At 50.9% G+C, this 12362-nt stretch overlaps 1 protein-coding gene across 1 annotated transcript in view; it reads right to left on the bottom strand.

Annotated features, from left to right (window-relative positions):
* ADAMTS14 (ADAM metallopeptidase with thrombospondin type 1 motif, 14) overlaps positions 1-12362 on the bottom strand; it is a gene marked incomplete at its 5' end in the record, with an annotated part of 31503 nt that overhangs the window by 8072 nt on the left and 11069 nt on the right. Inside the window, 7 exons of the mRNA XM_009079769.1 lie at positions 1-105; positions 371-484; positions 606-738; positions 1316-1459; positions 1601-1706; positions 5385-5532; positions 7397-7480. The exon at positions 1-105 is cut by the window's left edge and continues 7 nt beyond it. Coding sequence (XP_009078017.1) covers positions 1-105; positions 371-484; positions 606-738; positions 1316-1459; positions 1601-1706; positions 5385-5532; positions 7397-7480 — 834 coding nt within the window. The remainder of the gene's footprint in view (positions 106-370; positions 485-605; positions 739-1315; positions 1460-1600; positions 1707-5384; positions 5533-7396; positions 7481-12362) is intronic.

Raw genomic sequence — 12362 nt, 5'->3', positions numbered from 1 at the left:
GCACGTCCTGGAGCATGAGCCAAACTTGGACCAGGAGCTCCAGCCACCATCCTGGCTGTAAGGCTGCTCTGACGTCTTCCAGATGCAGTGGCCCTTGAAGCACCACTGGAAGGGAGGAGAAGAAGGAGTGAGCTCCACCTGTCTCTTCCCAAGTGCTCAGCACCAGTGAGGAGCCTTCCTGCACCCCCAGCATGACAGGAATGGTAAAGCACAGGAGGAGGGAGCTCTTCATCACCCCTTGGGCACATCCCTCCCATAGGAAGCAGGCCCAGCCCCTACCTTGCCTGGAGCACACTCAGTGCCATCCAAGGGTGGCTGCAACTGCTGGGTTGTTTTCCCAAGACAAACACCATGCAAAGCCCAGACTCACCTTTCCCGGGGCACACTCTGTGCCGTCGAGGGGAGGTCCCTTCTTGGTCTTGCAGAAGTAGGGGTTGTCGGGGTGGCTGCACCACAGCTGCTTGCAGGGGTCGAAGGTGCGGAACTGGGGGGCACAGAGTTGCTGGGCTGGGACGGCAGAAGCAAGTCCCAACAGGCTTGTGGCACCCAGCCTGGCTGGGCATCCCAGGGAGGAGGCATCACGTGGCTGTACAAGCCATACTCACAGCTGTGCACGTCTTGTAGCCCACCCCGAAGTCAAAGCGGCACTGCTCGTCCATGGAGTAGTTGATGCCTGGCAGCTCGGGCAACGTGGGCCACTGGTGTTCAAAGGGGTCATCCAGCAGGCAGTCATAGGAGCTGCAAGGAGAGTCAGGCATGGAGGGAAGCTCCAGGCCTCTCCCTGAATTCAGGGATTGCGGAAATCCACATTATCAGGAATCACAGAATGGTTTGGATTGGAAGGGACCTTCAAGGTCATTTAGTTCCAATTCCCCCATGCCATGAGCAGGGGTACCTTCCACTATACCAGGTTGCTCCAAGCCCCATCCAACCTGGCCTGAAACACTTCCAGGGATGGACCAGCCGCAGCTTCTCTGGGCAATCTGTGCCAGTGCCTCACCACCTTCACAGGGAACAATTTCTTCCTCATATCCCATCTAACTCTGCCCTCTGGCAGTGGGAAGCCATTCCCCTAGTCTAGTCCCTCCGGGCCCTTGTCCCAAATCCCTCTCCAGCTCTCCTGGAGCCCCTTTAGGCACTGGAAGAGGCTCTAAGGTCTCTTTAGAGCTTCACTCCTTCAGGCTGCACACCCCCAGCATTCCCAGCCTATCTCCATAGCAGAGCTGCTCCAGCCCTCAGAGCATCCTTGGGTCCAAAACAGCCCCAGTCATGCCATGAGAAGGGAGACCATCCCCTCCCAGTCAGAACTACATACTGAATGTAGCGGTTGAGCTCCTGCTTGCTGCAGCGGGACCAGTGGTAGCGGTGGAAGGCAGCCTGGACCAGAGGTGCCATGATGCTCCCCATGCTGGTCTCATCAGCGCAACGGTTGCCTTGGCCATCATGCTCCATGCCTAGCCTGGTGGGAAAAGCCAGTGTGTAGTGGAATTCCCAAGGGATTTATGCCTGCACAGGCAGAAAAGACCTCTTGGCCAAGAAAGAGGCACCACCACGCTGTCCCCATGCTGCAGGGGCCAGCCAGCTCTGCCCCAGCACTTACACATGGCCAGTCTCGTGGGCCACCACGAACGCTGAGGAGAAACCATCCTCGTGGTTGAGGGTGCAGCTGCGGAGTGGGTGGCACATCCCTGTCACTGGAGCGTAGCCTGGGGCAAAGAGAGAGGGGAAAGAGAGAGGAGGAGAGGAGAGAGAAAACCTTTGAGAGAGCAGGGAAGAAACGAAAAATTAAGAAACAAAATATTCAACAAAAACTCAACTTAGATTCACCACAACAGCAAGAGGAAATGAAGAGGAAGGTGTTGAAGAGGAGGAGCAGCCCAGGTGGCTTGGATGGCAGCCCAAGGACTTGCTCACCAGTATGACCACCCCAGAGCCAAAAGCCAGCAGAGGTTGTCAAGGTTCACTGGCACCTCTATGCCCTTGTGCCAACACCCCTGGGCAGGAGGGCAGGAAGGACCCCTTGGCTGCTTTATCAGTGTGAGTAACCACCACCCCCAGCCCAGGAATGACACCCTCACATTCTGCTTCATTCCAAATAAATAAATAAGGCAGGCAGAGCAATAGCATGAGGTGTTCCCCAGAGCCCTGCCCAAGCCACAGCCCTGCTCCACCCAGGTTGGCAGTGGAGGACTCCTGTGATGTCCTCACACATGCCCCCACCCCAGGCCCATGCACCACCCCAGCCCCAGCCCTCGATCAAGTGCAGTGCAGTGGGGCAGCTGTGGGCAGGGAACCTTCCCCAGCCCAGGCAGCAGCACATCACCTCCATTTGGGTCTGTTTTCCTTTTTTCTCTTGTATTATTTCTGCCCAATTTAATTAACTCCTTGGCATGTTCCAGAATTTACTTTCCAAATTGGTGTTTATATATATAGTGTGTGTGTGTGTGTGTGTGTTGGGTGTTTTTAAGACTGACCCTTTTTGGCATCAAGGAAGTTAGTGAAGGAAGCACTTACAGGTCTGAGAGGCAAAAGCAGGGCAGGACCATGCTGGATAACCCTGGCTAGGGGATAGGGATGCTGGAAGAGGAAAGCTCAGTGAGCCTGAGCAGCTGCAGGTGAGGTGCTGATGGGCTGAGGGAGGATGCACACCCCTACAAGTGCCCTCCTCCACCCATCCTGGCCAAACCACAGGGTCCACAAAGCACACCATCCTCATGGGATACTTGCCCCACACTAAGTCACACCCATAACTGGGTTGAATCATACAGTAGTAAATCAAATCCTGGATAAATCACTTGAAAAGAATTTCTTTTCCACGAGAAAGACTGAAGATGTGGGAAGTTTTCTGTATAAATATATTTTGTCTAGCATGAAAATGGGATAAATTCCCAAACAAAAAGGCTGTGGACAGGAGATGGGACAAAGGAATATGAAAAGGTGGATGGTCAGGAAGACAGACACTGGGTCTTTAATAACTCAGACTGCAGCAAGAACTGGGAGAAGTATAAAGGATTCTCCACAGAAGAATGATAGTGAGAAGTAACTACCTGGGAAGTATTTAATTGGTGAAGACTAGATTAGCCTGAAATGCTTCCCAGACACACACACACACATGAGAAGCAGTGTCGGAGAATCCTGAAACTGTTTGGGTTGGAAGGGATCTTAAAAGATCATCTAGTTTCAGCCATCATCTATGTCCTTACCAGACCAGCAGACAACAGCCAGTCTCTTGCTTCCTCCATAGACACTTCATATGGACATTCATATGGACTTTATGGACATTTCCTCCCTGCTTTCAGCCCCTCTGACCTTCTACATGGACCACCAGCCTCCTCCAAGATGATGAGCCAACTGTAGGTAATGGCAGAGCCACAAATGATACCTAAGCACAAACATCCTTCAGACTGGGCCAGAAATCCCTCTGTGCAGAGGGACAACTCTTGGGTATCAACAAGACTCCTGCAGCAGCAATTAATTTACAGCCCATTTGTCCACCGCCTTTCTCTTCCAAGGGCAGGAGGTTATCTGCAACCCACGTGCAAGGGCAGTCACTCCTTCAAGCTTTATGACAAGCACTGGAGGTGCCACAGTCTGGTCCTTCATTCCATGCAGTCCTGAGCTCCAGAGGGTGAGAAGGATCCCAAAGGACTTTGGAGGACAAGAGGCAAGAGTAAGCAAAGTGTTATGATTCCAGCAGCTCAGCCAGAGGGTAGTGTCCAGTGCATGAGGAGAACCTGCACCTCGTGCCATGCAACACAGCCAGGCAAGAATATGGCAGCCACAGGGACTTCTGCAGAAAGCAAATGTCCATCCCAGAGATGTGTGACAAGCAGGAGCTAGATCCACAGGGAAAAGGGGAAGGAGCTGGAATGAGCACCCCTAGAGCAGGGCTACTCCACTGATCTCACCACTCCTCCCCAGCAAGGAGGAGAACGCTCCCCTTTCTGCCAAAATGCCAAAAAAGGTCCTCTCATCAACAACTTTGGACACAGCCACTTTGCCAGAAAGGGTCCAGAAAAATGAAACAAACCCTGTATTCCACCCATGCTGCCACGTGGCTCCACACAGGAAGCCCAGGGCAGGTCAATAGCTCAGTGAGGAGGCTGTTGGCACAGCCCAAGTTCAGGTCTTTGGTGGCCAACAGCACGTTCAAGAGGGTTCCCAGCTTGATACCTCTTGCAGTTCATCTCCTGTTGAGGGGAAATCCTTTTCAAGCAGGTAATCCAGGTAAGAACAGGTCTCCTTCTCTGTCTCTCCATCTGCATCTCTCCTTCCTCCCATGCATACCAGGAGGAACTCATGCTACAAACCAGCATTACCACTATGTTCATGGTATCAAATGGAGCCTCCTGATGGAAACTCAGACCTGACCACCAGTGTGGGAAGGAGCAGATGGCAACTTGGAGGCAGCAGGCTCAAAACTGGGAGAAGTCACCTCTCCTGATCACACCAAAGCACCTCTTTCCTAACAGAGCCATGAAATGCCAGAGGTTTTTCCTGCAAATTTTTATGCCAAAGTCTCTTAACTTCTCAGATCACATCAGTACAGTCTCTGCACTAACTGGGTGAGAAGACTTTGGCCATCATCCCTGCAGTAAGACCTATTTGGCCCAGGGTTTAATCAATACTCCCACATCCAAGTCCCGAAAGGGCCAAGAAACCAACCCATGTACAACCCGGATTTAAAGGTCCTCCAGAAGACAGAGAAGATTGACCAGCCCCAGGAAGTTCCCTGCGGTATTCCATCTTATTTTTAAGGCACTTTGGGACAAAGGTGTCATGAAACACTTGTTGCATGCAACAAAAATAGCCTTGAGAAGAAGCAGTTCAGGGGTGACCTTATGGCTCTGTCCAACTCCCTGACAGGGCTTGGAGAGAGATGGGGGATGGTCTGTCCTGCCATGGCTGCAGGGAGAGGACTAGAGGGAATGGCCTTGAGTTGAGCCAAGGTAGAGTCAGAGAAGATGTTAGGAGAAATGTTTTCCCTGTGAGGGTGTTCAGGCAATGGAATATTGCCCCGGGAGGTGATGGACTCGCCGTCCCTGGAGGTGTTTAAGAGGCATCTGGATCTGGTGCTGGAGGATATGGTTTAGGGTTTAGGGGTTCCAGCAGTGACAGGTTAATGGCTGGACTTGATTATCTTGGAGGTCTCCTCCAACCTTAATGACTCTATGAAAATAAGGGCAGGCTGAACCAAGATGATCATTTGAGCTGTTCAGGTTGATGCTATGGATTAATTCTCCTTCTTCTATCTCACATAACCTTTTTCTGGACCTTGCTGGCCAAGGATTACCCTGTGTCCAAGCAGGACATCCTCTCCCCTTGCTGCCTTCCCCCAGCAGACTGCACATACCTGACCGAGCTGAATACAGTACCTTGCATACCTGCAGGCCCAAAGTCTTGCCTGGTGAGGAAGACGGCATGGTCATGGTGCTCAGCGTGTGCCGGGTCCGCACGCTGCTGCGAGTGCGCCCAGCGGCAAACCTGCTCCAGGCTCCGCGACGGGTTCCCTCGCTCGATCAGGCTCACTGACTGGGGAAACAACCACAAACTCAGTGCTGAGAAGGAAGGAAAGAGAGATTGTCCTTCCCTCAGCCCTTCACTGGAAGCCACGGAGGTTTTATCCTCTAGGTGGGAGACAAGAAGGAGCAGAAGGAAAACATCAAATGAGGAAGGACTGAGGGAGTTGTTTAGCCTTGAGAAGAGGCTCGGGGGTGACCTCATGGCTCTCTCCAACTCCCTCACAGGGGGTTGGAGGGATGTGGGGGATGGTTCAAGTTGAAGGAGGGGAAATTTCGACTAGATATTAGGAAGTTTTTCCTGTGAGGGTGGTGGACACTGGCACAGGCTGTTCAGGGAGGCTCTGGCTGCCCCAGCCCTGGCAGTGTTCAAAGCCAGGTTGGCTAAAGCCTTGAGCAACCTGTTCTGGTGGGAGGTGACCCTGCCCAAGGCAGGGGGTTGGTACTGGATGATCTCTAAAGTCCATTCCAACCCCTAAAATTCTATGATTCTATGGTCTCTCCTGCCATGGCTGCAGGGAGAGGGACTAGAGGGAATGGCCTTAAGCTGAGACAGAAGAGAGGCAGAGGAGATATTAGAAGAAATGTTTTCCCTGTCAGGGTGTTCAGGCACTGGAATTTTGCCCAGGGAGGTGGTGGAGTCACCATCCCTGGAGGTGTTTAAGATGCATCTGGATCTGGCACTGGAGGACATGGTTTAGGGGTTACAGCAGTGATAGGTTAATGATTAGACATAATGGTCTTAGAGGTCTCCTGCAACCTTGATGATTCTATGATTCTAGGACCCACTCAGACAGGATCAGACCTAAACATTGGTGAGCTGAGATCTTGCCTGGATTCAAACATCTGCTCAGTGTTTCCTACATCCCCCTCTGAACCTGAGCAGTGATGTAAGTGGACAAAGCAGCTGCCACCAGCTCTGGCTTTTGGAAGGATAAATCATCCCAACAGTTCTCATCCCTCTGATTCTTGGCTGTAACACCACAGCTCCTAATCCCTTCCCCTCCATACATCAACCTCCAGCCCAGAGCCACATGCCACTGGGAGGAAGCCAGACAGGTTATTGGCTTTCTCAGGTGGAGATGGTGTTCCTAGAGCCCTAGAAGCCTCCACAAATGATCCAGGCTCAGTCCTTGTCCCTGCTCCTCAGGACCATCCATGAACCTGTGAGGCTCCTGCCAATCCTTCTATAATAAGGAGGTTTCTTCCCCAAGACCTAAAGGATGTGATTTGTGGACCACACACACACACAGACATCAGTGTGTCAAGTCACTAACACCCTTGCTCCATGCAAGATAGAAAGTTGCCCCAAAAAGTATGGAAAATCACATTGTTTTAAAGAAGATCTTCTGGTTGCTGTGCTTGAACAAGCCTTAAAAGGTAAAAGCAACCCAAGAAAGCATGTGAAACCTGCCCAGAAAACCTTCCCATGCTTTTCTGCCCATGACCAAGCCACTTGACAGATGCAGAACAGCTAGCAAAGCCTTCCAGGGAGCCAAGGCTGGGACACAGTAGCTCCTGGCCTTGGCTTCTCCTAATATCCAGCTCCTACCAACTTGGGAAGTCACCTTTGTCCATGATCTACAGCCACCCTTGAGCTTCTGAGAAGCGTCTCATGGTTTTTTCCACAGCAAGCAGATAGTGGCAGATCACAGCCAGCCATCATCTCCTCAAGGACCTCACTCTGGCTATGGAGCTCTCCATACCTTCATACTTCAAAATCCAAGCCAAGACAGGTTCAAATCCATCCCTGCTGAGCACAGTTGTCACCTGGGCTCCTAGGGCTGACTTAAAAAGCCACATTTTGCCAAGCCAGGGCTTACCTAAGTGCTGAACATTCCACACCTGCTCCTCACGTGTCCAAGCGCTGTACGTACCTGTCGGTACCCCACCATGACCATCCTGACCAGCACAATGTTGATGTGAACTCCCAGGGACTCATCATGATAAATCTCATCCACCTGGAGAAGGGAGGGAAATACACCAGGGAAGAAGTTAAGATCATCCCAGCTCTCAATCTTCTCCTGCCCTCCCACGTTCAGCACCCTCTCCTGCTCTCCAAGCCCAGGTGCAAAGAGCTCATCTCCCTCCTCCCACCGAGTGATTTTTTTCCATTCTCCCCTGTGTGAAAACCACAAAGTCAAAAAGCCAAGCTGGAATAAGACAGATTTCTCCGGGATGGTTGGCTCAGCTGGTCAATGACATCACTCACCCCACCATGAGAGGCAAGGAGAGCTGTTTCCTCTACCACATCTCCCAGTGAGCCACTGCTCCCTTTGGAACAGGAGTTCCTCAGATGGAAGGAAACACTTTGGGCTCTGACGTCCTTGCATTTGGTGGAAAGCAAAAATGGCTGTTTGGGGAGAGGCAAAGGGTTGTATCAAAGCAAGTTTGACTCAGTCACCCTGGTGAGTCAAAGCTGACCTGAGGCTTCCCAAGTCCCAGGAGAAGACAACACAATCAAAAGAACAGGGAGGGCTCATGAGTCAATGAGACTCCTCTCATCCCAGGTTACTAAAAATGACTTTGCAAAGGAAATCATGAGCTATAATATTTTCCTTCTGTGTTTCCAGGATGGATAAGCAGATTCTAATCCTAAATATTACCAAGAGAAGATATCTAGGTGGGAAAGGTCTCTGAGAGCTGAGTATGGTGACAGCAGCCACCAGGAGAGGCACTGAGTGAGCAGCCACAAGCCTGGGAGAGATCCTGCACCACCTTCACCCATGTGAGAATGTACAGCCTAGGCCAAAACCCTCAGATTTTTAAGAATAGGATTTTCTTATTCCCCAAAAGTCTCCAAAATGAAGAGCTCCACAAATAGAGATTCACTGCAGAAGTCAAGGAAATCAAATTAAAACTATTTTTACTATTGACTAGAATTCAGGTTTCAATTAAAATATACTTTGTCAGTTTTGCCCAAGAGGGAAATAACTTCCCTCAGCTCTATCACAGATTTCAGGTCTAGACGACAATTATAAAGCCAAAATTTATAGAGCTTTTCCATTTTCCCCCTATTCCTTTGGGGTTTTTAAACTTACATCAAGGCTTGGGTGACAACTACCCCTTTACTACTGCTACTTTACTAGTACTACCACCAAATCCAATTAGCCAATTCCCAGAGTGTTTTACAACCCCAATTTTCAGCCTGTGGATCTTTGAAATACCCGTGTTTACCCCAAAACTCCAGGGTTAACCTTTCCCCACACCTACTAATGCTCCATGAGGTGGCTCCAAGCTATGCAGAGAGGTAGAGCAGAGCCTGAGCCTTGAGTGCAGCAAAATTGATTCAACCCAATCAAACCAATCAATAAGCTGTCAGCCCATGCCCATCACACATCCCGTTGGATGCACAGGCTAGGAGGGCCCCAGGGTTATTTGTTCAGCAGCGTGGAAAGAGAGCATTAGTCAGCCCATCCTCAGCTCATCCCTGCTCCCCAGGGGCGAGATGCCCTTTCCCCCTGCACCTTTTAGAGGCATTTTGTAGGAACAATGAGAATATGACGGATTTTTAGCACTGGTTTTGGGGATCTGCAGAGATGGGAGGGAGGTTGTGCAGTGAGGCTGCTGCAAACATTGCTCAGACCTACAATCCTACCAAAGCATGAAGGATCCATCCCAGTAAGAAGCTGCAGCACCCCAGAGATGTCAGGCTCAGCCCCGGGTTTTGGGATGGAAGAGGCTTGGACATCCCAGAAAAAACATCAGCAGATCTGAGAAGTCAAGGCCCCTTGACAAAAATATTCCAGTGTCAATGCCTGTCCTGTGAGAAGCAATACAAAAGGGTGGGAAAGGGAGAGAGAGGGAGAAATGAAACCTGTGCTATGGCCCAGCCCCAGAGCTGGACCTGGGGAACGGTTCAGGGAGCAATGGGGAAAACACAGACATTTCCTTCACTTTCCAAGACCTTTCATTCACCACCAGCACTTGTCAGGAGCTGGAGGTTCCCACTGCCAGAGGGCAGGGTTAGATGGGATATTGGGAAGGAATTGTTCCCTGTGAGGTTGCTGAGGCACTGGCACAGGTTGCCCAGAGAAGCTGTGGCTGCTCCATCCCTGGGAGTGTTCCAGGCCAGGGTGGATGGGGCTCGGAGAAACCTGGGCTAGTGGAAGGGGTCCCTGTCCATGGCAGGGGGTGGAACTATGAGCTTTAAGGTCCCTTTCAACCCAAACTGTTCCATGATTCCTGGACTCTACGATCACCCACCAGCACTCTGCTCCTTGCTGCCCACTGCCAAGGACCCCTCAATGCACTGGGATGAACAATGTTCCTGCCTTAGGGACCTCTCTGCCAGGCAGAGCTCCCAGCCAAGCCACTCCCTGACCCTGCTGTGCCTGGGAGCATCAAGGGAAGCAGCACAGAGCTCTCCCTTCCCAGCTGCCTTTTGGCAGGATGCTCAACAGATCCTGCAGGCAGCAGAAGAGGATTCTCCATGACAACCTGCTGCATGGTAGCCCCAGAGAGAGAAGAGGAGAGTCACATCCATGGGAGGAAGGAACCTGAGTAGAGGGGCTGTTAGAGCTTTGCCCCATGTCAACTGACCTGCCATACAGCTCCCTCCTTTCAGGGATGTCTTCCCACCTGCAGTGCCTGTGAAGACTCCCCAGGTATGAGAAGAGCTTTCTGCCCCAAACCATGCCCCCCTGGCAACATTAGCTGCCCTGGGATGAGAAAAGCATTGGGGGCAAGTGATATTTTTCACCAGCATTGACAAATAAACTCTCAGCCCCCTCCCAGCACTGCACATTCTTCCTCAGCCTTGCTGGAGAAGCAGCAGGACCATGAACAGCTTAGAAACAGTTCATTAAGGGACTAAGATGAAGAAGCTGTATTATTCCAAGATGGGATTTAATCCCCTAAATCTTCCTTATCAAGCAGTACTAAATCCCACTCTCCTGCAGCTCACAGGGACTAGGTACCCCCTGAGCCTCTAAACTGAAGGGTTAACCCTAAAACCCAGTGCTGGTTAGTCTTGGCTCTAGGCAGGGATCTGTACCTGACTGATAACAGCCTGGCAGTGACCTTTAGGGTAAATTCAGAAAGCAGCTGTGGAACCAAACTGCCCAAGGCTAAGGACTTCCCTTAACAGCCACATTAAATAATTGATTGAGGAGAAAAAAATCCTATCAAAAGGGCTTGGTGGTTGCTTCTGTCAGGAACGTCACCCTGCAGTCCCAACTTTTAGGGCAGGGAGGGAACATCAGCAGGGACAGCATCCCCCCAGATGTTCCAGTGCCTGTGGAACAAGTGGGGATGGAGCTGGAAAGGCCAAACATCACCTCCCCATTCTCCATCAGCCCTCTCTGGAGCTGCTTCAAGCCAGCAGAGGGGATGGAAATTTGCCTGGAGAGCAGTTTGCAGGTTTGGCACCACTCTCCCTGCCCTCTGCAGATGCCATTAAGCAAGTCAGTGTCTTCAGGGAGACCTCTTCCCACTAAAAAACACCTGCTCTGCAAAGGGCTCTGGGAAAAGGACTTGCATCCCTGAAGACATGGGATAAACATCTTCTTATCCCACTCACCCGTGTGCTTAGATGCCCAGCCTGGTTCATGCTGTCACCTGGCAAGAATTGTTCTCCTATTTAATTTCAAAGGGAATTTTTCCACCTCTAAACAGCCAGACTCTCAGGGACCCCCCAGCCCTGCAGTGCCACAAGGATGATGCTAATACTTTACAGTGAAAGGAGCATTAAGCCCTGTGCATCCTCTCTGAAATGCTCCATGAACTCATCATGGGACTCCCCAGCCCCTCAGTGGCAGTGGGAGGGAAGCAGCTGCCTTCCAAAATCCCTGCAAGCCTCTGGCCAGCCCCAAGTCTGCAGCCCCAGACACAAGATCCCTACAGCAAACCACACTGGCAACGAAGTCTAGACCTCACTGTTCTTCAGGGAAGGAAAACAAAAGGAGAGACACGAGAAGAATTTGCCAGCCCAGCAGAATAGCTGACATTTCCAAACCCTGCATTGCTTACTCCAACAGCCAAGTCATCCTTAAACTCCTTTCTTTTATTCCCTCACTCAGTTGTCACACTGGTGGATTCACCCTGAGCCTCTTTGCTGGGGCTAAGGGGTTAGGAATGGAAGTTAAAATTCCCGAGCATGTTTTTGGGCTTGCACACCACTGCTATGGATACCTCTGCAAAGGCAGACCCATGCAGAGGGACAGAGGGAAGGGAAAGTTTGCTCTGCAGGGCAAGACTAGATGTTATCAGAGCTCTTTACCAACTGGGTATGTTGTCCCAAAAGCACAGCAACAAACACTATCTAAGGGGTAGGGGAAAGTGCATGTACACAGGAGAAACATGAGAAGTATTTTTGTTATCACCAGTTTGTACATAGCAGAGACATCAGAGGTATTTGTGTTATCACCAGTTTGCAAGGTGGTGGCTCAGGAACTCCCAAAAACTCCATGCACCAGAAGGACTAGAATTTGCTCATCACTTTGGAGTGGCCTTCTGAAACAGTACCAAGCTCATATCCTGAGCAATCCACACTCCAGCTTGGCTTTTCAGATAATCCCAGGTTAAAATTGAAGCTGAAGGTTTAATGATTTCTCCCCAGAGTTCTCTCCCCTGTGGGGTTTCAGCAGCCATCTCTGTTGCTCAACCCTTGGGAACAATCATTTCAGTTGGAGCCAGGCAAGTCCCAGCCTGGAGAGGGCTCTGACTCATGGGGTTTCCCTAGTAACCCCAAACAACGGGAAAACACCAAGTACCTTTGCATCCTTAACAAAATCATAAGCAATAGCCCAAACAAACGGGCAAAATCATGGACAAACCCCAGGAAAGCAGCTGAGAGCAGGGCCAGGTTTAACATAGCTTGGCCTCTCCCCTCCAAGTAGGACC

Source organism: Acanthisitta chloris, unplaced genomic scaffold (genome assembly GCF_000695815.1).
Source record: "Acanthisitta chloris isolate BGI_N310 unplaced genomic scaffold, ASM69581v1 scaffold10428, whole genome shotgun sequence".
NCBI lineage: Eukaryota > Metazoa > Chordata > Aves > Passeriformes > Acanthisittidae > Acanthisitta > Acanthisitta chloris.
Note: the sequence above shows the minus strand (reverse complement) of the source record. Positions and strands in the feature narration are given on the sequence as shown.